Here is a 23,706-nt window from a genome sequence, read left to right as displayed (position 1 = left end):
CTGCGCGTTGACGGCCGCGTTGCGGCCTCGGCCCGGGGGGAGAGAAAGAGATGGGGGGGGGGCTGGAAAATTCCACCACCACCTCCCCACACATAGGGAAAGGATTCGAACTACCGGGCCTTCGGCCTGCCCGGCGATTTGGAGGGGGGGGGTGAAACACGGTCCGCCATAAGAAAAATGAACAGGGGTAGGGGAAATAATGAGCAAAAGGGAGATAATTTATTCCAACGGATGGTGGGAATGTAAAGTTGCCTCAGAACATACATATATATACACACACAATATAGATATATTATGTACAGAAACAGCAGTTGGGTGGAGAGGAGAGCGCCCCGGGCCCGCTCCCTGACCCGGCGCCCTTCTCCTCCGCTTTGAGTGACAGGTCGCGGCGGTTGGAGCGGCGCGCGTGGCGGCTTTTCAATTTCAAACGCGGGGTCGGCTCGAGCCCGGCGGCGGTCTGACGCGACCCCCCTCCCCTGGGCGGCTGAAGACACTCGTTAAAAGAAAAGGGCGCGCGTCTCTGTAAGATTGAGGGGAAAGGGAAAAAGGTGGTGGGGGGGGGATGCAAAAAAAAATAATGCGGTCGTCCCTCTTACTGCATCGGGGCGGGAAGGGGAAGGAAGGGGAAGGGGAAGGGGAGCGCGCGGCAGCGGAGAGGGAAAGCGGCACCGGTCCGGGGTTCTCGGGCGGCGCGCGCAGCGAGCTACCTGCCGCTGGCGGGAAAAGCGGGCCGCCTTCGTCCATCTCCTCCTCCTCCTCCTGCTCTTCTTCTTGCCTCAGTGGGGATGCCATGTCCTCTCGGGAACCCAACAACCATAGAAAAATCTACCTAATATCTCCCCCTTCTTTCTCTTAAAAAAAAGAAAAAAATGCACACAGGCGGGGGAAAAACTCCCTGCACAACAAAAAAACCCACTCAGCTGCTAAAAGAAAAGAAGCTACTCTTGCAAGAAAAAAAAAGTTATCCTTCACACTTTTTGTTGTTGTTCTTTTTCCTGTGGTTCAGCTTTCTTTTTTCCTCCCCCCTCTCTGTTTTTTGACACTCCAAGGGTTTTTTTAAAAAAAAAGTTGAGGGGGACTTACCCCCAAAAAATGTTTTAATATACAAGGGGAAGAAAAGATGGCGTCCAAAATATTTTTCAACATTCCCCCCTCCCCACATCAACATCATCATCATAAGCGAGGGGGGGTGAAAAAAGGTGGAAAATTAATCAGTGCTCATGCTCAGATTGACGTCACCCCCTCCCGTTGCCAGGGGTACCAGGCATCCCATAATAGCGGCCGGTTAACTAGTTAGAACTGAGTCACGTGGTCCCTTAACCAAGTAACTAGTGGGAGGGGGGAAAGAGAAACTGCCCTGCTGGGCAGACTGTGAGGGATCAGTCACCCTTTGCTCCCTCCCCCCACTTCCACTCTCATCCCTGCTAACTAACCAGGGAGATAAAGATCTTCAAGGTTAATTTATAATATTTCCTTAATTTATTTTTATTTGGTTTGAGAACTTGGCTTGTCTTTCTCATTTACACTTTTTTTCCCTGCATTGTGTAAGGAATTCATCTTAACCTCCTGCTTGCAGCAACTTATTCCAAAGAGACAGGTGTCCTGTACAATAATGCACTCTTCCTTTCTGTGCTGTCTGTGCTTCAGGTGCAACCCTGGGGCAATTTTGTTTGTAAAATTTTCAGAACCTGCTGCCCGATATTCTGCTGGCGTGTTTTTTTTAAACTCTGAGCTGGAGTTATAAAGTGATAATAAACACCGGTTTTGTGCTCCTTGGAGGCCTTAATGCGTCAACCATGGCTTGGTGTGATGCATTTTCTCACCTCCTGAATCAGGAAACGTGGTCTGCTTTCAGAGAGCTGAGAACAGAATCCCAGTTGACACTCAGTGCTGGTGATGAGGGAGCAGTGTTGAACCACCCTGCTCTGAAGGAATCTAAAATCTATGTATTTGCTCTTTAGACGCATTTAAGAATACTGCCCGGTGTCCTAGCCAATGTTTAGTCCTTAATCACTATCACAGACACAAATTATCTGGTTGTTATCACACTGCTGTATGTGGGCCCCCCAGTGCTGTGATCAAATTTGGCTGATGAGTTTCTGACTTTGCACAGTGGCTACTCTTCATAATTGATTTAAAGCACTCAGCAACATCCAGAGATGATCACGAGTGGGACAATACAACAGCAACTCTTTTCCCTTTTTAAAAAAAACAGAATCCCTATTCATTGTACTAAAGCTATAGAGCACAGAAACAAACTTAGCTGACAAGTTTCTCCTTACGGTAAAAAAAATTCCTCTCCCCTCCCTTTTCTCCTAATCCCCACTCTGACCTGTTCTCACCTGCCTATCACCTCCCCCCCCCGGGTCCCCTCTTTCTTCCCTTTCTCCCATGGTTCACTCTCCTCTCCTATCAGATTACTTCTTCTCCAGCCCCTTTACCTTTCCCATCCACCTGGCCTCACCTATCACCTTATATTTATCCTCCTTCCCCTCCCCCCACCTTTATATTCTGGCATCTTCCCCTTCCTTCTCAGTATTGAAGAAGGGTCTCTGTTCAAAATGTCGACTGTTTATTTATTTCCATAGATGCTGCCTGACCTGCTGAGTTCCTCCAGCATTCTGTGTGTGTTGCCCTGGATTTCCAGCATCTGCAGAATCCCTTTCGTTTGCAGAAACAGGCCCTTTGGGTCAGGTCATCCATGCCGACCAATTGCCTGACTCCGCTGGTCACATTTGCCAGTGGCCAATATCCCAGTAATCCAACCCTCTCCTATGCATGTACTGTCCTAATTTTTTTTAAATGTTGTAATTATATCAGCCCCTGTCTGACAGCTCATTCCATCTACCTACCACCCTCTGTGATAAAATTTTGTCTTACTTTAAAGCTCTGCCGTCTAATTTTATACTCCCCCTACCCTGGGGAAAGGAATGCGACATTATCTTTGCCCCTCATGATTTTTTGAGAGTCTTCGTGCGGATTCGCTAAGATTAAATTGCAGTTTGTGCTGGTGGTGAGGAAGACAAATGCGATGTTAGCATTCAATTCAAGAGGTCTAGAATATAAAAACAAAGAGGTTAATGTTGACGCACTGGTGAGGCCTCACTTGGGGTATTGTGAGCAGTTTTGGGCCCTTATCTAAGAAAGGATATTGGAGAGGGTTCAAAGGAGGTTCACGAAATGATTCTGAGATTGAAAGACATCACATGAGGAGTGATTGATGGCTCTGTACTTGCAGGAATTTAGAGGAATGAATCGAAACCTATTGAATGTTGAAAGGCCTCGATAGAGAGGATGCGGTGAGGATGTTTCCTATGAGGGGTCTAGGACCAGAGGACGCAGCCTCAGAATAGAAGGATGCCCATTTGGAATGGAGATTTCTTTAGCTAGAGGGTGGAATTCATTGCCACAAGCAGCTGTGGAGGCCAAGTCATTGGGTGTATTTAAGGCAGAGGTCGATAGATTCTTGATAAGTCAGGGCATGAAAGGATACAGGGAGAAGGCATGACCATGGGGTTGAGAGAGAGAAATGAATCAGACATGATGAACAGGCAGAGCAGACTTGTTGGGCTGAATAGCTTAGTTCTGCTTCGATGCCTTATGGTCTTATAAAGCTCGACAAACCTTGATTAATTTTCTTCCTCCTCCCCCCTCACTTGACAATACTGAGGGGCTTTGACACCTTCCTGAATCTATCAAGGACTCTCCACTCATGTTCTCTGTATTATTAATTTATTTTTTATTTACATAGTTTGTCTTCTTTTGCACATGGGTTATTTTTCAGTCTTTGTTGATGTGTACTTTATCATAAATTCTATTGTATTTCTTTATTTTCCTGTGAATGCCTGCAAGAAAATGAATCTCAGGTATGGTTACATACTTGATAATAAATGTACTTTGATTTTGACTTTGAGATATCATCTGGTGGGGGGGGAGAGCATGTTTAAAATTTCAGTACTGACAATAATTTATAACATACATAATACAGAAGTCAATATAAGCCATGTTATTTTTTGCAGCTTAACATTCACATGATACCAGTGGTCATTTTAAGTAAAGCTCTTGAGCAGTTTAGTTACTGGAAGTTTAACAGTGATTGCAGGTAATTTGAGTGCAAGTACAAGAGGGCCCTAAACGGTAGCCTTAACCACAGAACCTTTCAGTGGTTATGCCCAGTTTCAATACATTGCATGTGACCCTGGATCTCAAAAATATGCCAACCTACAGCACTCGATCATGGAGTTTGTGCCAAACCAAAGAAATGTTTTTTTTCCCACTCCATTGCTGGTTTACCAGCAGCTTCTGATGTTTGCCTCATTGTATGTCTCTAAGAACAGCTGGTAGAGCAAAAGGTCTAGTGTTACGTAGCTGTTAAGGGATAAACCTCAGCAAATACCTTTGCATCTCTTCTCAAACCCTCTTGTCAATGGTGCATTCTAGGGATACACAAAAATATGTTGGGTGTATCACAGAGTCATAGAAAAATACAGCACAGAGACAGGCCTATCTAGTCCATGCCAATTTAAACTGCCAAGTCCCATCAACCTGCTCAACCTGCTGAGTTCCTCCGGGAGGTGATTTTCTTTTTAGGAGCATACCAGATCTGCTCAAGTTTCCAATAAAGCATGCCTTTGTCATAATTGCGTCATGAAAGAACCCAGGACAGATCCTCTGAGATGTTGACACCCAGGAACTTGAAACTGCTCACCCTTTACATTTCTGATCCCTCAATGAAAGATCAGAATTTCAAAAGTTCTTTCCCCCTCCACAGATGCTGCTTGACCAGCTGGTTTTTTTTTGCTCCAGACTCTGGCATCAGCCAAGGTAGTAGGAAAGTTGTTCCCGTAGATGGAGGTTGGAATCTGCCTGTGTGTTAGGTGGAGATAGAGTCTCACGATACGTTCAGAATCAGAAACAAGTTTATTATCGCTGGCACATGTTGTGAAAGTTCTTGTTTTGCAGAAGCAGTACAATGCAATACATAAAAAAATGATAAGTTATAGGAATAAATATCGCCAAAGGTGAACAACAAGGTAGTGTTCAAAGGACCATTCAGAAATCAGACGGCAGAGGGGAAGAAGCTATTCCTAAAACTTTGAGTTGGGTCTTCAGTATCCTGTAGCTTCTCCCTGGTGGTAGTAACACGAAGAGGGCATATCCCAGTTAGTTTGTTCTTTCATTAGGTGCCATGTTGTGTGACAAGGGCGATCATGGTCTTTCTATGATGTGATTGTTTTTGGCAAATTTTTCTACAGAAGTGGTTTGCCATTGCCTTCTTCTGGACAGTGTCTTTATAAGACGTGTGACCCCAGCCATTAGCAATACCCTTCAGAGATCGTCTGCCTGGTGTCACATAACCTGGACTTGTGATATGCACCAGCTGCTCATATGACCATCCATCCACCAGCTCCTCCTGTGGCCTCACATGACGCTGATCCGGGGGGGTGGGGGGTGCTAAGCAGGTGCTACACCTTACCTAAGGGTGACTTGCAAGCTAGCAGAGAGGAGTCACTCAATGAAGACTGGTTCCCTCGTTGTCCTCTTCCTAAAGTCCATAATCAATTCCTTGGTCTTACTGACATTGAATGCGAGGTTGTTGCTGCGACACCACTCAAGAAGCATCAAAAGGTTGTTTTTGCAACATCACTCAATCAGCAGATCTATCTCACTCCTCTATCACTCCTCGTCACCATTCAAGTATTTGAATCACTGTGGTGTAGGAGGCGACAGACCAACTGCTGGTAAATGGGATTAATAGATAGCAAGGACTCAGTGGGCCAAATGGCCTGTTTCTAAGGTGTCAGACTATGTCATGAGTATAAGATTGGTGACAGTCTCAAACCCAGTCCAGCTGCTAGAGTGTGAGCAATGTGTTTTCCCGAAATCCTGTATGGATTCAGTGGGCCAAGGAACTTGCTTCCATGTTGTATCTCTCTACGACTTTACAACTTAATAATTTGTCAAATATCCAATACTGATAGTTGTATGTTGTTTCTTATGATGACAGGAAACCTGTGCAGGAGAGCATTTAAAGTGTAAAAGCAGAACCACTCTCTCTCTCAACCTCAGAAGTCTGGGTCCAGTGGTACAAACAGATGTCACAACTGGAGTCTTCCTTTGTTGAAGTGGATTATCACATCATGTTCTTTGCTCTACTGCCTTAGATCTCACTTTAGATCTTATCCACATAGTCCACCAGAACTGACCTCACGTGCTAGGACAAGCATGAGACCCACCAGTTACCCCCACTTGGCTTAGCCTGCTTGTTGAAGTGGTGTACTGGGGTGTGGCCACTGTCACATGCAAACAGCTACTTGGAGCCACTTGTGAAAGGTGAGTGAGCTGCCCCAGACTGGATACGACAGGATCCTTTACCAGAGTTGCTACCCCTCCCTGGACACCCCACACACCCAATACTACTAAACGCACATTTAAGGGGAGGGGGAAAGTTCGAAGGAAATGTCAGGGGGGTATCATATTTTGTTACACAGTGGGTAGGTGCCTGGAACGGGCTGGTGGTGGTGGTGGTGGCAGGTGCAACAGTGGTATTTATGAGGCTTTTTGATAGACACATGGGTGGAATGGAGTGTCATGGATCACGTACAAGCAGAAGAGATTTAGTTTAATTTGCCATTGTGTCCAGCACAGACACCATGGGCCGAAGGACCTGTTCCTGTGTGGCACTGCTCAATTATCATAATAAAAGGCAAATACAACAGCAAAGACGAGAAAATACAACAGCAATCTCTCTCCCCCGACATCATCGGTTCAATATATACCCCTTATAGAGTGCCAGTGCCATCCATGTTTCCTACTCAACAATACATCAGTGAAGAGTCATCACTTGAATGAACCTCTTGTACACTAAAGATGATTTCATGACCTCCCAATCTACTTGACCTAGCCTTTGCATTTCACTTGTCTACCTGCACTTCACTTTCTATGTAACTACAACAGTAAAATCTGTGTTCTGATTTTGCTACCTCAAATCATCTTCAAGGAGCGATGTGTCAAAAAGGCGGCATTATCACCAAGGACCCCCATCGTCCAGGACGTGCCCTCTTCTCGTCGCTGCCTTCAAGGAGGAGGTACAGGATCCTGAAGGGACACACTCAACGTTTCAGAGTTCCCAAAACGTCGACTGTTGATTTCTCTCCATAGCTGATGCCTGATCTGCTGAATTCCACCAGCATTTTGTGAGTGTTACCCTAGACTTCCAACATCTGCAGAATCTCTTGTGTCTTTGGATTTGAGTTGGGAAAATAATGTTAGCCAGGAAAACTCCCCTGCTCCTCAAATAATGTGGTTGAGTGCTACAGCACAGAAATAGACCCTTCAGCCCAATCTGTCCATCTACATTAGTCTCAGAGGTCCATATCCTCTTAAGCTTACCCTATCTAAATGCTTGTCTAAATGTCTCCTAAACATACAGTTGTGTCTAATTCCACCACCTCCTCTGGCAACATAATCCAGATAACAATTCTCTGTGTAAAAAAAAACACAACTCTCAAATTACTTTTTACATTTCTTTCTCTCACCTTAAACTTGTGCCCCCTTGCTCTTGATAACCATATAATGAGGAGAAATAAATATAGGTGTATTATTGTCACATATACCAAGATACATACAGCAAAAAGCTTGTCTTGCATACTGCCCATACAGATCAAATCAAATCATTACATAGTGCATTGGGCTAGAATAAGGTAAAACAATAACAACGCAGAATAATAAGTAAAAGCTTTCAGAAAAGTGCAGTGCAGGTAAATGAAGTGCAAGATCATAAGGAGGTGATTGTGAGGCCAAGAATTAATCTAACACAAGCGGTCCATTCAAGAGTTTGATAACAGTATCCTTGAGCTCGGTGGTATGTGCTTTCAGGCTTTTGCATCTTCTGCCCAATGGCAGAGGGAAAAAGAGAGATTGTCCAGAATGGCCGGGGTCTTTGATAATGCTGGCTCTTTACCCCATTCTGGCCTGTTATCATCTTATATACTTCCTTCCCTCCAGTATATCCTGGGATTTCTCACATTCAACTGTGTAGAACTTTAGGCCTCTGAAAAGCAGCGGTTCCTGTGCAACACTCCTGCAGTAATGTACAGCCACTCAGATCCTTGGGTTAGCATTGGACTCACAACCCACTGACACAGAGGTACCAATACTGCCAAACAATACTAATCCAAACCGACAACTACAACCTGCGTCAAGACAAACGTGCACTGTTTACTCTGGGAGTGGAGTGTAAAATCCAGCATTTAAATGCTGAGTCTTGCGTGGTGTACTTGAGTTATATCTAAACTGACACCAGTGTTTTCTTTGTAGGTGTGTGCTTGTTCTAAGATTTGATAGCGTGGATGAAGAATTCAGGTCACTAATTGGAGTTTGTTTTGATTCTTCTAGTATCATTTAGTGATATAGTTAATTTAAAAATTTAGGCTTGGCAAGTGAAGGGAAGTCTCTACTCAGTACCAAATCCCTGCCCGTATCCAAATTTCTCACAGTCCCCTGTATATCCCAGCCATTTAGCCTATCGTACCTGGCTCCCCCTTTGTCTCACCCTTGCATTTCATCCCCCTCTCTCTCATCTACCGATAAAGTAAATGTGTCTGCACCTTAGCAACTCCACCCCACTTGGTAGCAATGTGGAACATGGAGCAGTTCAGTACAGGATAAGGACCTTCAGCCCATGATGTAGAGTCTAACTAATTAAATTAGTAATTAAATGCCTGTCTACATTAATCCTGCCTGCCTGTACAATGTCCATATCCCTAAATTCTCTCTGCATTCATGTGTCTAAGAACCTTTAAGAACCCACACCACCAGGTTCAGGAATAGTTATTACCCCTCAACCATCAGAGGGGTTAACTTCACTTGCCCCATTACTGAAGTGTTCCCACTGAATTGGACTCATTTTCAAGGATTCTTCATCTCATGTTCTCAATACTTATTGCTTACTTATTTATTTTTATCATTATTTCTATTTTTTTTCTTTCTTTTTGTATTTGATAGTTTGATGTATTTTTACATATCGGTTGTCTGTCCACCCAGTTGAGTGGGTGGGGTCTTTATTGCTTCTATTATGTTTCTTGTATTTACTGTGAATGCCTGCAAGAAAATGAATCTCAGGGTTATAAATGGTGTCATACACAATACGTACTTAGATAATTAATTTACTTTGAACTTTGAATTTAAAATTATCTATCATATTTACCTTTACCAGCACTCTTGGCAGCACATTCCAGGCACCCACCATAATCTGTATCAAGAGCATGTTTTACACATCTTTGAACATTCCCATTCTCACTATAAATAGAGTCATAGAGTGTTACAGCACAGAAACAGATCCTTTGTCCCATCTAGTCTGCATAGTCCCATTGATCAACACCTGGACCATAGCCGTATATATGTACCCATTCAAACTTCCCTTAGATGTTACAATTGAACCTCCATCCACCACTTCCACCAGCAGCTCATTCCACACTCACACCACTCTCTGAGTGATGTAGTCCTCTGCAGAGCACCCGGGGGAGATCCACATGGTTACAGGGAGAATGTGAAAACTACACACACACACACACCCAGAGGTCAGGATCTCTGGAGCTGTGAATCAGTGGCTACTGTAGTGCGTGTCTCTCTCAACATGGGACAGCAGCTTTACCTTTGATCTGCATCTATGTTTTATTTCTAAGCCCGATCCTTCAACACCACAAGTGAAAAGCGTTGTGCACCGTTTCCCGCTACAAATATTCCATCATCAGACACTTGTGTAGGATCCCTGCTCAAGCTTCTCTTTCAGGACTGCATAGTTCACCCTAGTAGTACGGCTTCATTCCTGCTACCTTCCCTGTCAATGCTTTCTGCATCAGCTCCACTACCTGTTGTAAAAAGAACATGATAGTAAGTCCGGGGGGTGGAAAGTGTTTTTCACACATTGATCTTGTATTGGCTCTTCAGAAAAGCAATCAAGCTTGTCCCATACCCTCGTCCTTTTCCTTTTCAGATAGTCATCCAGTTCCCTGTTGCACATCACAATTAAAAGTATTTCCTCTCCTTCCTCTAGCAGTTCAGACCAGACCTTGACCATATATTTCCTCCTATCACGTTTGAGTCCTTGATCAATGATGCAAAGCATTATGAGTCTTGGACCCACCACCAATGGAAACTGTTTTAATTGGTCTACACCCTACACCCTAAATGATACACCTCTGTCCACTATCCCTCTAAGCTGCGCAGGTGCACAGTCGCGCAGTAACTGAAATTCTCCCACACACATATCCTTTGTTGACACACAGTAAATGAAATTTTCTCACACCCAGGGCCAGATTAACCTAGTAGCAAAAGTAGCATATGCTATGGGCCCCGCATTTTCGAGGGCCCCGCCCGCACTAAATGCTTGCAAGCTGCAGTCTGGTGAAATCGGCATCTCACCGTATTCTCACAACTGTTAAAGTGAGTTTTGGGTAAACGATTCATTTACACTTAAATAAATGACTTTAGCCATCAGTCTTCTGTTCTTTGACAAAGTACTGTGAATTGAGTTCATAACAATGCATTTCCTAAAAGCTGTGAACCCAGTTTCATTTGTAACAATGCATCTCTGGCGCCTCTGAGACAAGAATGCTAAGTTTACAGGTAGTTGCGAAGACACCATACCTATGCTTTCTGAATATGAATTGTCCTCTATGTTAGCATGTAACGTACCAAATAATGTATTATGGATCTTAACTTGCATTCCTAAAGGCCATGAATGCCAGTTTAGGCATACTGGTGCCGGTAGAATGAATTTAACCAAAAGATGTGAAAGCTTCTAAGAATTGTCTATACTTGTAACTATGAACTGTCCTTTGTGTTTAGCAAATAAATATCAAGCCTCAATCACAAGGCGGTTAGACCTGTTCTGCCAGGGGTCTCTGCCTGCTGTAATCTTGTTTTGTTGAATAAAGAAACTGCTTTGTACCTACCGGTAACATAATGCTCTGTGATTTCATCCACGCCACAACGACGACGGAATGGCAATGCTGTTGTTTTCATGTCGGGGGAGCTGCATGCTGCATGCTGCATGGTGCATGGTACAGTATGTCTGTGCAGGCGTGTGTTGGCTCCTTACTGTGTCGTGGTGACCTTTGTGCTATCTCCCATGCTGCCAAGCCACTGCAGCATGCGCTGTTACGCCACACCCTCCAGCAGCCCCCGCAGTCAGCCTGCGACAGGGGATGTGCAATTCAACAGTCTGATGTGACCCAGTTCATGATTCCTCATTTGTTTCCTGATTTTAGGTAGTCTGAACCAGCTCAGGAACACACAAGATTGGATTAGACTGTAAGTTTCAACCTGTATTTCCCAAATGAAATGATTTTCAATGAGCAACTAAACAGATAATTTTCAGAACACTATTCCTAGTTGGTTGTTGAGTGTATGTGATCCACACACGCTCATAGTCACAACAGTCACATAAATTTGTTACTGTTCACTAGCAACACTCACAACACACTGGAGGAACTCAGCAGGTTGGGCAGCATCCGTGGAAACGATCAGTCGACGTTTCGGGCGGGAACCCTTCGTCAGGACTGTAGAGGGAAGGGGCAGAGGCCCTATAAAGAAGGTGGGGGGAGGGTGGGAAGGAGAAGGCTGGTAGGTTCCAGGTGAAAAACCAGTAAGGGGAAAGATAAAGGGGTCGGGGAGGGGAAGCAGGGAGGTGATAGGCCGGAAAGGTGAAGAAAAAATATGGGAAAACACAATGGGTAGTAGAAGGAGGTGGAACCATGAGGGAGGTGGTCGGCAGCTGGGGGAGGGGGCAGAGTGACATAGGGATAGGGGAAGGGAGGGGGAGGGAATTACCGGAAGTTGGAGAATTCTATGTTCATACCAAGGGGCTGGACACTACCTAGATGGTATCCTTGCCCCTACAGTCCTGACGAAGGGTTCCGGCCCAAAACATCGACTGATCGTTTCCACGGATGCTGCCCGACCTGCTGAGTTCCTCCAGTGTGTTGTGAGTGTTGCTTTGACCCCAGCATCTGCAGATTATTTTGTGTTTACTGTTCACTAGTCTTTGTTGATACCGCTACATAGCTTTTGTAACATAAACTATTTGTTTTTAAATGCATATTTCATTTTTTTTCCATTGCAGATAGCAATGAGCAATAGAGCCAGAGATATTGGACATCATTATGCTTCTGGAAGTGCAAAACGTAAAGCGAAGGAAGAAAAAGAAATAAGAAACCAACTTGTGATATCAAAAACACGCAAGTCGACAGAATATTTTGATGTTCATGGAGATGGTGATGGTGCTATAACGGCTGAAGCTGGAAACAGAGGAACAACTAGTACTAGTGCGGCAGGAGGCATGATACAGCAACAGCCAGCATCCATTCAATGTGAAAGAACAAGTACTCTAATGACATTGGTGAATGGCCAAACAATCTAGATGATTGTGATCATGAATATTGGATAACCAAGGGAAGTGATGAATGTCAACACACTGAGAGTGACTTCTCTTCATCCATGCGATTGTATGACAATGAAAAGAAACCTTGGCACTGTCAGAAGTCTTATTTTACATATGTTCATAAACCTACAAACAAGCAGCATGCAGGAAATTGGTTATGCTATTCAGAAAGCAAAGGAAGCATATTCTGTTTCCCACACAAGTTTATGACTTCAGGATGTTCATCAAAGTCTAGTGAAGAGGGGTTTGATGACTGGAAAATGCAAGCAATCTATTACGTCAACATGAAGAAAGTTCCTCACATAGACAAGCTTTAATTTCACCATCGATGTGCAAAAACAAAGCTAAGCGTGTTGCTTCCCACCTTGTGAAAGAAATGGAGACTGAACAAAAGTATTGGCGCACACTTCTAGAGCGAATAATTGAAGTTGTAAAGTTTTTAGCGGAAAGAGGCCTTTCATTTCATGGTAGCAATGAAACTGTTGGCTCTCCTCATAATGGAAATTACTTGGGGTTGTTAGAATTACTGGCCAAGTTTGACCCTTTTCTGGCAGAGCATACAAATGCTCATGCAAACCAAGGAAGGGGACATAAATCATACCTATGTAAGGAATTCATCAATTTGATTGGATCCAGCATACTGGATCACATTATCGGTGAAGTGAAGAAATACAAGTATTATTCTGCTTCATTGGATTCTACTCCAGATATATCTAATGTGGATCAGTTGACTTTGACTGTGCGCTATGTTTTGCCGTCTGGACCAGTTGAAAGATTTGTGAAGTTTTTGGGTATGGAGGGTCATAGTGCTGAACAGCTCACTCAAGGTTTACTTGACTTTTTAAAGGAAAATGACATTGATATAAAAGACTGCCGTGGTCAAAGTTACGACAATGCCAGCAACATGAGTGGCAAGTATAGTGGCTTACAAGCATGAATTAAAGAGCTGAATGAGTTTGCAGATTATATTCAATGTTTTGCACATTCGACTGGTGGTGCAGTGGGATCAGCACCGGGCTCGAGAACAGAGGTTCCCGAGTTTGATCCAGTGACAGACCGCCCCCATATGTGCTCTCCATCCGCACCAGGTTGACGTTGAGCTCGCAACTCGGCCTTGTAAAATAATACTGTGAAATGTCTGTGCAAGGAGTGGCGCCCCATACAGCCTTTCGAACTGCACCTTGTAAGGCATGAAAATGCCCGACGCTGGACTCTCAGGTCTGAGTCAACGTCATCATCGTCATCATCATCATTTGCACATTCACTAAATTTGGTCCAAAAATGTGCTGCTGAATGTTGTCAAGAAGCATTAATTTTCTTTCAATTTGTAGAAAGCCTGTACATATTTTTTTCTGCTTCTACTTATTGGTGGGATCTCCTTTCTGCTGCATTATCTGATGGTGGTGCTCATTTGCCCATTGTGAAAAGAATGTCAGATACCAGGTGGTCAGCTCGTGCAGATGCAACAAAAGCACTTTTACACAGCTTTTCTGCAATAAAACAAGTCTTGGATGACATTTCAAATAATAACGGTCAGAAAAGGCAAAGTGTTGACAACAGGCTTGTGGACTACTTTCAACCATGATGAAGTTGGAAACAGGAATAATGGTCATATTGTGGGATCAAGTATTACAGCATTTTCAAATGACCAGTGCTTCTTTGCAATCTTCTGGCCAAGACTTGAACACAGCTTGTGCACTCTATGAATCCTTGCATGGATATATTCAAGCTATGCGGTCTACTTTTTCAGACATTCAGCAAAAAGCCAAGGATCTGACTAAGTGTGAAGATTATCAACAGCGAACTCAAAGAAAACACAAGCAAAATCACACGTATGATGAGTTCAGTGGTTCCAGCACTCTTGATCCTCTTGTTGAATCTCAAATGCCTTCTCAGAAGTTTAAAAGCCGAACATTTCTGCCATTATTGACAGCTTACTTTCTGCCCTGTCAAAAAGGCAGAAAGGTTATCTAAAGGTGAATGGTGTTTTTGGATTCCTTCATCAGTTACAGTCTTTTACACCTGAAGAGATCGTAAAAAGGTCATCAAATCTTATTAAATCATATCCAGAAGATCTGGAAGCAAGTCTTAATGAAGAATTTGTGCAGTTTACTGAATTGTCGAAAACTGATCTTGCTTCTCATATTGGCGCCAAACAAGACCTTGTAGAGTTACAGTTGTATCATTTGATAACTGACAATCTTTTGGAGTCATGTTTTCAAATGTAAAAAATGCCTTGCGCATCTATTTGTCACTCATAGTTACCAACTGCAGTGGGAACGCTCATTTTCAAAACTGAAAAGGATTAAAAATGAACTAAGGAGCACCATGGGTCAAAACAGATTGAACAATCTCACTCGAATGAGCATTGAACATGAACTTCTGCATGAAATAGACATTTCCAGTATCATCAACAAATTTGCTCATGCTAAATCTAGAAAATCTAACTTTGAAATTGTAGTTTTGTTACTTTTGACATTTGAAATTGAAACCTGCATGTAAGTAATACTATTACTGAAGTGTCAGACATTTGTCATATTATCTGGCTGTATAGCAAATGAAAAAAATTGAATTACTTTACTATGCAAGTAAATAATTTATGTTTTCATACTTATGTGCATTTTTTAAAATTTAGGGTCCCTTTATAACATATGCTACAGGCCCCACACCAGCTTAATCCGGCCCTGCTCACACCTATATAATTTCTCACAGCACAGTAACTGAAATTCTCCCATGCATGTATCATTTCTCACAGCACAGTAACTGAAATTCTCCCATACACATATCATTCGTTGTCACGCAGTAACTAAAATTCTCCCATACACATATCGTATATCACAGCGCAGTAACTGAAATTCTCCCATATACATGTCATTCGTTGTTGCACAGTAACTGAAATTCTCCCACGCACATATCATTTATTGTCATGCAGTAAGGGAAATTCTCCCACGCAGATATCGTTTATTGTGGCGCAGTAACCAAAATTCTCTTGTGCACATACCATTTGTCACCGCGCAGTAACTGAAATTCTCCCACGCACATATCCGTTGTCACCGCTCAGTAACTGAAATTCTCCCGTGCAGATATCATTTATTGTCATGCAGTAACTGAAATTCTCCCACGCACATATCCGTTGTCACCGCTCAGTAACTGAAATTCTCCCGTGCACATATCATTTGTTGTCATGCAGTAACTGAAATTCTCCCACGCACATATCATTTGTTGTCATGCAGTAACTGAAATTCTCCCACGCACATATCATTTGTCACCACGCAGTAACTGAAATTCTCCCACGCAGATATCATGTATTGTCATGCAGTAACTGAAATTCTCCCACGCACATATCATTTGTTGTCATGCAGTAACTGAAATTCTCCCGTACACATATCATTTGTCACCACGCAGTAACTGAAATTCTCCCACGCAGATATCATGTATTGTCATGCAGTAACTGAAATTCTCCCACGCATATATCATTTGTTGTCATGCAGTAACTGAAATTCTCCCACGCAGATATCATGTATTGTCATGCGGTAACTGAAATTCTCCCACGCACATATCATGTATTATCACGCGGTAACTGAAATTCTCCCACGCACATATCATTTATTATCACGCGGTAACTGAAATTCTCCCACGCACATATCATTTATTATCACGCGGTAACTGAAATTCTCCCACGCACATATCATTTATTATCACGCGGTAACTGAAATTCTCCCACGCACATATCATTTATTATCACGCGGTAACTGAAATTCTCCCACGCACATATCATTTATTATCACGCGGTAACTGAAATTCTCCCACGCACATATCATTTATTATCATGCGGTAACTGAAATTCTCCCACGCACATATCCGTTGTCACCGCGCAGTAACTGAAATTCTCCCACACACATATCATTTGTTGTCGCGCAGTAACTGAAATTCTCCTGTGCACATATCCGTTGTCACCGCTCAGTAACTGAAATTCTCCCACGCACATATCACTTGTTGTCGCGCAGTAACTGAAATTCTCCTGTGCACATATCCGTTGTCACCGCTCAGTAACTGAAATTCTCCCGTGTACATATCATTTGCTGTCGTGCAGTAACTGAAATTCTCCTGTGCACATATCATTTGTCATCATGCAGTAATTGAAATTCTCCCATGCACATATTATTTGTTGTCACTCAGTAACTGAAATTCTCCCGTGCACATTTCATTTGTCACTGCGCAGTAACTGAAATTCTCCTGTGCACATATCCATTTTCCCAGCACAGTAACTGAAATTCTCCCACGTACATATAATTTCTTGTCACACAGTAACTGAAATTTCTCCCGTGCACATATCATTTGTTGTTGCACAGTAACTGGAATATTCCCGTGCACATATCACTTGTTGACACGCAGCATCTGAAATTCCCCTACGCCCATATAATTTGTCATCGTACAGTAATTTAAATTCTCCCATGCACGTATCTGTTGTCACTGCACAGGAACTGAAATTCTCCCATGCACATATCATTTGTTGTTGCACAGTAACTGAAATTCTCCTGTACACATATCATTTGTCACCGCGCAGTAACTGAAATTCTCCCACGCATATATCCGTTGTCATCGCTCAGTAACTGAAATTCTCCCGTACACATATCATTTGTCACCGCGCAGTAACTGAAATTCTTCCACGCATATATCATTTATTGTCACGCAGTAACTGAAATTCTCCCATGCACATATCATATGTTGTCGCACAGTAACTAAAATTCTCCCACACGCATCTTCTTTGATGCCACACAACTGGAATTGGATGCAAATGGAAAATGTTTATGAAAAATGAAAGTTTTTTTTGTTGTACTGTATTTCATTACACCTATCAATGAATAAATAAAATAAAATTTAATTTTTCAATTTTCATTCTAAATATTCATCGTGTGCATATTACAAAAAAAAGTGCCATGCAGTTTTCAGATGGTGTAAAAATTTCCTCCTCAGAGCAATGGTTAGTCCGTGCAGCTATTAGGGGAAACATTGCCTCCCCCAGACCCTCTGTTCTAAAACAATAAATAGTTATTAAAAATGTAGTATGAATGTACTGGGTAGTTGATAGTTGGCTTGGTTGACCTGTCTCCTTGCTGCATCCATTGCTATAAAGAATTCCATGCCATTTATATACAGTATTTATTTTGTAATTTATAGCAATTTTTATGTTTTTCCACAGTATTACTGCTGCAAAACAGCAAACTTCATGACATACAAGTCGGTGGTAATAAATCTGACACTATGACTGAGCAGAGTAGGCCATTCGGCACTTCAAACTCCTCCTCTGCACCAAATCCCCATGTACCACAGACCTTCAGCTTTGCTAAGCAAGTTGCCTACCTGATCTAGTCCCACCTGCCCTCGTTTGGCCCATATCCTTCTAAACCAGGAGTTCCTGACATCGGGTCCACAGACCCCATACTTAATGATATTGGTCTATGGCATCAAAAAAGCTGGAAACCCTTGCTCTGAATCTTTCCTATGCATGTACTGTACTTTTAAACGCTGTAATCATACCCGTATCCAACAGCTAATTCTGTCAGTTCAATCTTTCAAACAATTCATCTACCTCAGTGATCCAATCTCATTGACTTTCTGAGACACGGAATTCCATTGATTCGCCATCCTCTGTGTATCTCAGTTTTAAATCAACTGAATGGTTATCTGCAATAGGTTACAAGGAAATGGTGGGAGATGGCTGGTGTAGACTTGAAGGGTTAAATGGCCTGCTCTGTCATAACCAGGGTGTTATGGGGTATCCAGGGAGGGGTAGCCCATCTGGTGAAGGAGCTTGTCATGTCCATTCTGGGCAGCTCACTCATTTTTGGTCCTCACCGGACACTTGGCTCTCATCTGTGGCTCCAAGTAACTGTTTTGCATGTGACAGCGGCCACATCCCCAGTACACTGCTTCTTCAGGGGGGCTAAACCAGGTGAGGGTAGCTGGTGGGTTTCCCACCCCGGTGAGATGTGGACATGCCTGTCTTAGCTGGTGAAGTCAGCTCCAGCGGACTGAGCAGATGAGATCTACAGTGAGATCCAACGACCGGGAAGGTGGTACTGCAACATGTCACGGAGAGCGAAGGGCATGACAAGGCACAGATGAAGTTATGATAACCCACTGTAACCAGGGAAGACCTCAGTTGTGGTGCCCACTGGACCTGGACTTCTGAGATGGAGAGAGTGGAACTACCCCAGCACAATGGCTTTTCCACTTTGAAAACTCTCCCACACAGGTTTTCTGTCATCGTCGGACGTGATGGACAAACACCATATTATAAGTAGATATGACCGTGAAACTGGAGTGGTGTGATGTGGGACCCCTTCACCATATGAAACACTTTTGTGCCTGGTGCTAGGCCATTCACTAGTTCTTTTACACAATTGCCAAAAAGCACTGAACATGTAAGTTAATCAGATGCTGGTAGTGCTGTGGTTAAGTTACTGGCTTAGTAATTAGACAGCAATCCAGAAACCTCAGGTCATACTACACCATGGTACCTGTGACTTTAAATTCAAGTTAATAATATGAAAAGGTTTTAAAAACTGATTAAAAACTATTGTGTCAATGGCTAAAAGCAATGGATTATAATGTAAGCATGTCCGGTTCACTGATACCTTCATCAAAGGAAATTTGATGTCCTTACCTGGTCAGTGTCGATCTCTGCCATTCCTTTGGTCCATCAGCTGTGTGCAGAAGGGAAGCGTGCTGCACAGACAGCAGCTTCCTCTCGATATCCTGCTTCCTGGCTTGCGCATCACATCGACAGTGGCAACGGTGCCTGTAGTGTCAAATTGTAACAGCCTCTGCCATTCCTTCGGATTCATCAGATGCTTGGCGATGGGGAGCCTGCAATATGGGCAACAGCTTGCTCTCCATATTGTACTGCCCTAGTTTGTGTATCAGTTGAAGGTGCTGCAACATAGGCAAAAAGGATGCAACATCCATGGTTGAGCCCTTACCAGAGGAGGGCTCCCAGCCTGGTTTGTGTGAGTGAGTACATGTGAATGCACATGCTTTCTGTGGTGCCTGTGTGCATACATTTTGTACTCGTGCATTCTTTATGTGTCTGCTTAACGTGAATATTTCTTATGTTAGTGTGCGTACATGCACTTTGCATGTGTATGGTGTATGTCTGTGTGTGCGTGTTTTTTGTGTTCCGAGCGTATGTGTTCAGAGCCACAAGTCCATGAGCAGAGCCTGATCTCTAGTTACAATAGACTCCCCTCACCACTGGAGCTAAACATCACTCTGTCAAGGTTGTGAGGTGTCTGGTGTGCAATGACCTTCCGTCTTCCTTTCCTCAGAACTTCCTGAACCCAAGGGACTTACCAACTGGAGCCAAATGATTCCCACCTCACACTGAAATTCTCCTTTGATAAACCATTTGCTTTCCTAATGTGCTTTAACTTTCAGGAGTTCACATACAAATACACCGGGGTCTCTCTGAATGGTAAGAATCCCCAGCGGCTCCCCCCACCACCGGCCCGTCCCCATCTTATTTTTAAATCATGAGAGAGGGCATGTTAAGTTCTACTGAATGGCAGAGAAGCCCAGTCCCGCAATACCATCCTGGACACAACCAACTGTTGCCTTGATGTCCTACAAGTCCAAAATGGTGCCATCACAGGGGTTAGAATATAGAGCAGTTACCACAAGGGAATAGACTCTTCTGCCTACATTCCTGTGCTGAATTAATTCAGCTAACTACATCTAATTGCTTCATTAATTCACATGGATTTAAGGGTTACAAATAAATAAAAAATAAAAACAAAACCATAGCTGGGGTAAAAACTGGAAACACTGGCTCAGAGATAGGGTGGAAGTACCAGGCAACCGGAAGCTCAGGGTCACCTCTACCATTGTAAAAAAGCCCTTGAGGGCATCTCATCTCTTTCCTGTGCCCCTGCTCTACTCTGGGAAAGAACAAAAATAGTTCCCTAGATCGTCCACTTCCATCACACCACCTTTCAAATTCACAGTGATTTACTCTAACTTTAAAGAGATACCGCCACCAAATACATCTTCCTCTCTCCTCCCCTTTTCAGTATTTCACATGGGTCATTGCCTTCACCTGGTTCACTCTTCCATTCCCATCAATCACCTCCTCCTCTCCGCACTTCCCCTCACTACTACAGGTGATACAACCCCTGTCTTTTCACCTCTTCCCTCCCCACCATCCCAAAGGAAGCAATGATCCACTTGCACTTCTTCCAATCTAGTGTCCTGTGTTTAGTGTTTGCTGTGTGGTCTCTACACTGGGGATGTCAAATGTGTATTGGGTGATTACTTTTTGGAATGGCCCTGAGATCACACTGAGCTCCTCTTACCTGTCATATAAATTAGCAAGATGGCACCAACAACCAATGGCCACATGTTGCAGGCAGCTCACAAAACCACAAAATACTCTTCTTCTAGATATACTTCTGAACTGCGATCAAGAGCAGCCTGTAATTTCCCTACTAAAGATATACTTTCCAGCCCACTAAACAATCTGGCATTTTTATGATCTCTGGGGAGGGGGGGGTTCAGTGAACTAGACTCTCAAAAGTGTGGCCATTACTGGGGGTGTACACTGCATCAATGCCTGATGGCAGAAGTCGAAGCCGTTATCAGCTCCATTACTCCACACCATTGAAGTGTTGAGGGAGATTAAAATTATTGAGGATGAGAGAGAGATTCAACGTTGTCTGCCTGCAGTTGACCGCTCTCCCACTCCTCGCCACTATCATCATGCCACAACACCATGTTCAAGAGCAGTTGTTGGGCAGGTTTCACTGGCCACAGCTCTGAACGCACTCTGCAACTGTGGACTCACTTTCGGGACTCTGCAGTTCATGTTTCATGTGTTCTTTTTTTTTATTATTTGCACAATTTGATCAAGGCACTTCAGCACTGAAGTGATCAGGCTCCCTGATCGGGCTTCACTTGGACTCACTTTTGGGGACTTTGCGGTTCATGTTTTATGTGTTATTTGTTTACTTTTTTATGATTTGTACGATTTGTTCTTTTCTCACACATTGGGTGTTTGACGTTCTTTGTTGTGTGGGTTTTTTTAATGGGTTCTATTATGTTTCTTTATTTTGTGGCTGCCTGCAGGAAGACAAATCTCAAGGTTGTATACAGTGTACAGAGTTTGATAATAAATGTACTTTGAACAATATTAATTCCCTATCCCAGTCACACTCTGACCTAGGGGTTCAGACTAGAATATAAAGGCAAGGATGTAATGTTGAGGCATTGGTGAGCTCTCACTTGCAGTATTGTGAGCAGTTTTGGGCCCCTTATCCAAGAAAGAATTTACTGACATTGGAGAGGGTTCAAAGGAGGTTCATGAAAGTGACCCTCTCATTATCCCTACAATTCTTAACAACCCTCATATGATTGATATACCTTTAAACAACTTTCAGAGTTTATAAGCCGGAAAACTACCCACCATGGAACTGAAGAAGTGTCTCAGATGAGTGGCGAAATGTCTTCTGGACAACACAGCAAGTCCAATTGCCTTGATTTACTACTGCTTAATATATGATGTCCTAACCTTTGTACTCAGTACCCTGACCAATGAAGGTAAGTGAGCCAAATGCCTTCTTCACCACCCTGTCTACCTGTGTCGCTATTTTCAGGGAACCAGGCACCTACACCCCTGGCTCCCTCTGTTCTACAACTCTCCCTGGGGCCATGCCATTTACTGCTCTGGTTTGAGTTACCAAAGCACAACACTTCACACTTGGTCCAGGTGAAACTCAACTTGTCCTTCTTTGGACAACTTCCCCAGTTGATATAGATCTTGTTATGAAAGAAGGTTGTTATAACCAGGGACAAGCTCCCACTACCTATTAAATGCTCCAAATGGTGAGCACTTCAAATAGCTTCTTACGACCATGTCCAGCTCCTGGCCTTCACACATGGCTTAGCTACTAAGCTCGGAGGGACTGTTTCTACTGACAGGAGAAGGGTTACTGGCACCTTAAAATCAGTTACTTTGGCCAGGTGGGGCTCATGGATTTGATGTACATTAACGTTAAGGATGCATACAGCTCCTCTCCCCTCCCCCCACTGGGAAGGTCAGATCACAAGGTGCATCTAAAACCCTGCTACGTGCCTCTGGTGAAGAGTAAACCTGCAACCTCGAGGACAGTGAGAAAACGGTTGGAGGAGGCTTATGAGGCGCTCCAGGGCTGTTTTGATGTGACAGACTGGCAGGCACTCTGTGAGCCACATGGAGAGGATATTGATGGGCTCACAGAGTGCATCACTGATTACATTAACTTCTGTGTGGACTGCAATGTTCTTTGTTATTCAAATAACAAGCCATGGGTGACAAAGGACATTAAGGACATTCTGAATGCTAAAAAGAGGGTGTTTAGAGATGGAAATAGGGAGGAGCTGAGGGCAATACAGAGGAACCTGAAAGCCAGGATCAGGGAGGCTAAAGACAAGTACAGGAGGAAGCTTGAGTGGAAACTCCAGCAGAACAACATGAGAGAGGTCTGGAGGGGGATGAGGACCATCACTGGGTTTCAGCAAACTAGCAACAGGGGAGCTGAAGGCAGTGTGGACAGGGCCCACGAACTTAACCTGTTCTTTAACAGATTTGACATTGTCTCCCTTTCTCTTCACCATCTACACCTTGGACTTCAACTACTGCACAGAGTCTTGTCATCTTCAAAAGTTTTCGGATGACTCTGCCATAGTTGGATGCATCAGCAAGGGAGATGAGGTTGAGTACAGGGCTACGGTAGGAAACTTTGTCACATGGTGTGAGCAGAATTATCTGCAGCTTAATGTGAAAAAGACTAAGGAGCTGGTGGTAGACCTGAGGAGAGCTAAGGTACCGGTGACCCACTGTTTCCATCCAGGGGGTCAGTGTGGACATGGAGGATTACAAATACCTGGGGATACGAATTGACAATAAACTGGACTGGTCTAAGAACACTAAGGATGTCTACAAGAAGGGTCAGAGCCGTCTCTATTTCCTGAGGAGACTGAGGTCCTTTAACATCTGCCGTTCGATGCTGAGGATGTTCTACGAGACTGTGGTGGCCAGTGCTATCATGTTTGCTGTTGTGTGCTGGGGCAGCAGGCTGAGGGTAGCAGACACCAACAGAATCAACAAACCCATTCGTAAGGCCAGTGATGTTGTGGGGATGGAACTGGACTCTCTGACGGTGGTGTCTGAAAAGAGGATGCTGTCCAAGTTGCATGCCATCTTGGTCAATGTCTCCCATCCACTA

At 43.6% G+C, this 23,706-nt stretch overlaps 1 protein-coding gene and 1 long non-coding RNA gene across 4 annotated transcripts in view; one reads left to right on the top strand and one right to left on the bottom strand.

The window, feature by feature from the left end:
- chd3 (chromodomain helicase DNA binding protein 3) overlaps nt 1-1,179 on the bottom strand; it is a 130,815-nt gene extending 129,636 nt beyond the window's left edge. For all 3 annotated transcript variants that reach the window (XM_072258256.1, XM_072258260.1, XM_072258259.1), the window contains exon 1: nt 708-1,179. In XM_072258256.1, coding sequence (XP_072114357.1) covers nt 708-792 — 85 coding nt within the window. In that variant the 5' untranslated portion in view covers nt 793-1,179. The remainder of the gene's footprint in view (nt 1-707) is intronic.
- LOC140197800 (uncharacterized) lies at nt 223-17,305 on the top strand. The gene is made up of 4 exons (XR_011886027.1): nt 223-522; nt 6,008-6,333; nt 11,274-11,316; nt 12,128-17,305. It is a non-coding gene; the product is annotated as an uncharacterized lncRNA (long non-coding RNA).
- The last annotated feature ends 6,401 nt before the right edge of the window (nt 17,306-23,706 follow it).

This window comes from Mobula birostris, chromosome 5, assembly GCF_030028105.1.
Source record: "Mobula birostris isolate sMobBir1 chromosome 5, sMobBir1.hap1, whole genome shotgun sequence".
NCBI classification, from domain to species: Eukaryota; Metazoa; Chordata; class Chondrichthyes; order Myliobatiformes; family Myliobatidae; genus Mobula; species Mobula birostris.
The sequence above is the reverse complement of the archived record's forward strand: the minus strand, read 5'-3'. Positions and strand labels throughout refer to the sequence as shown.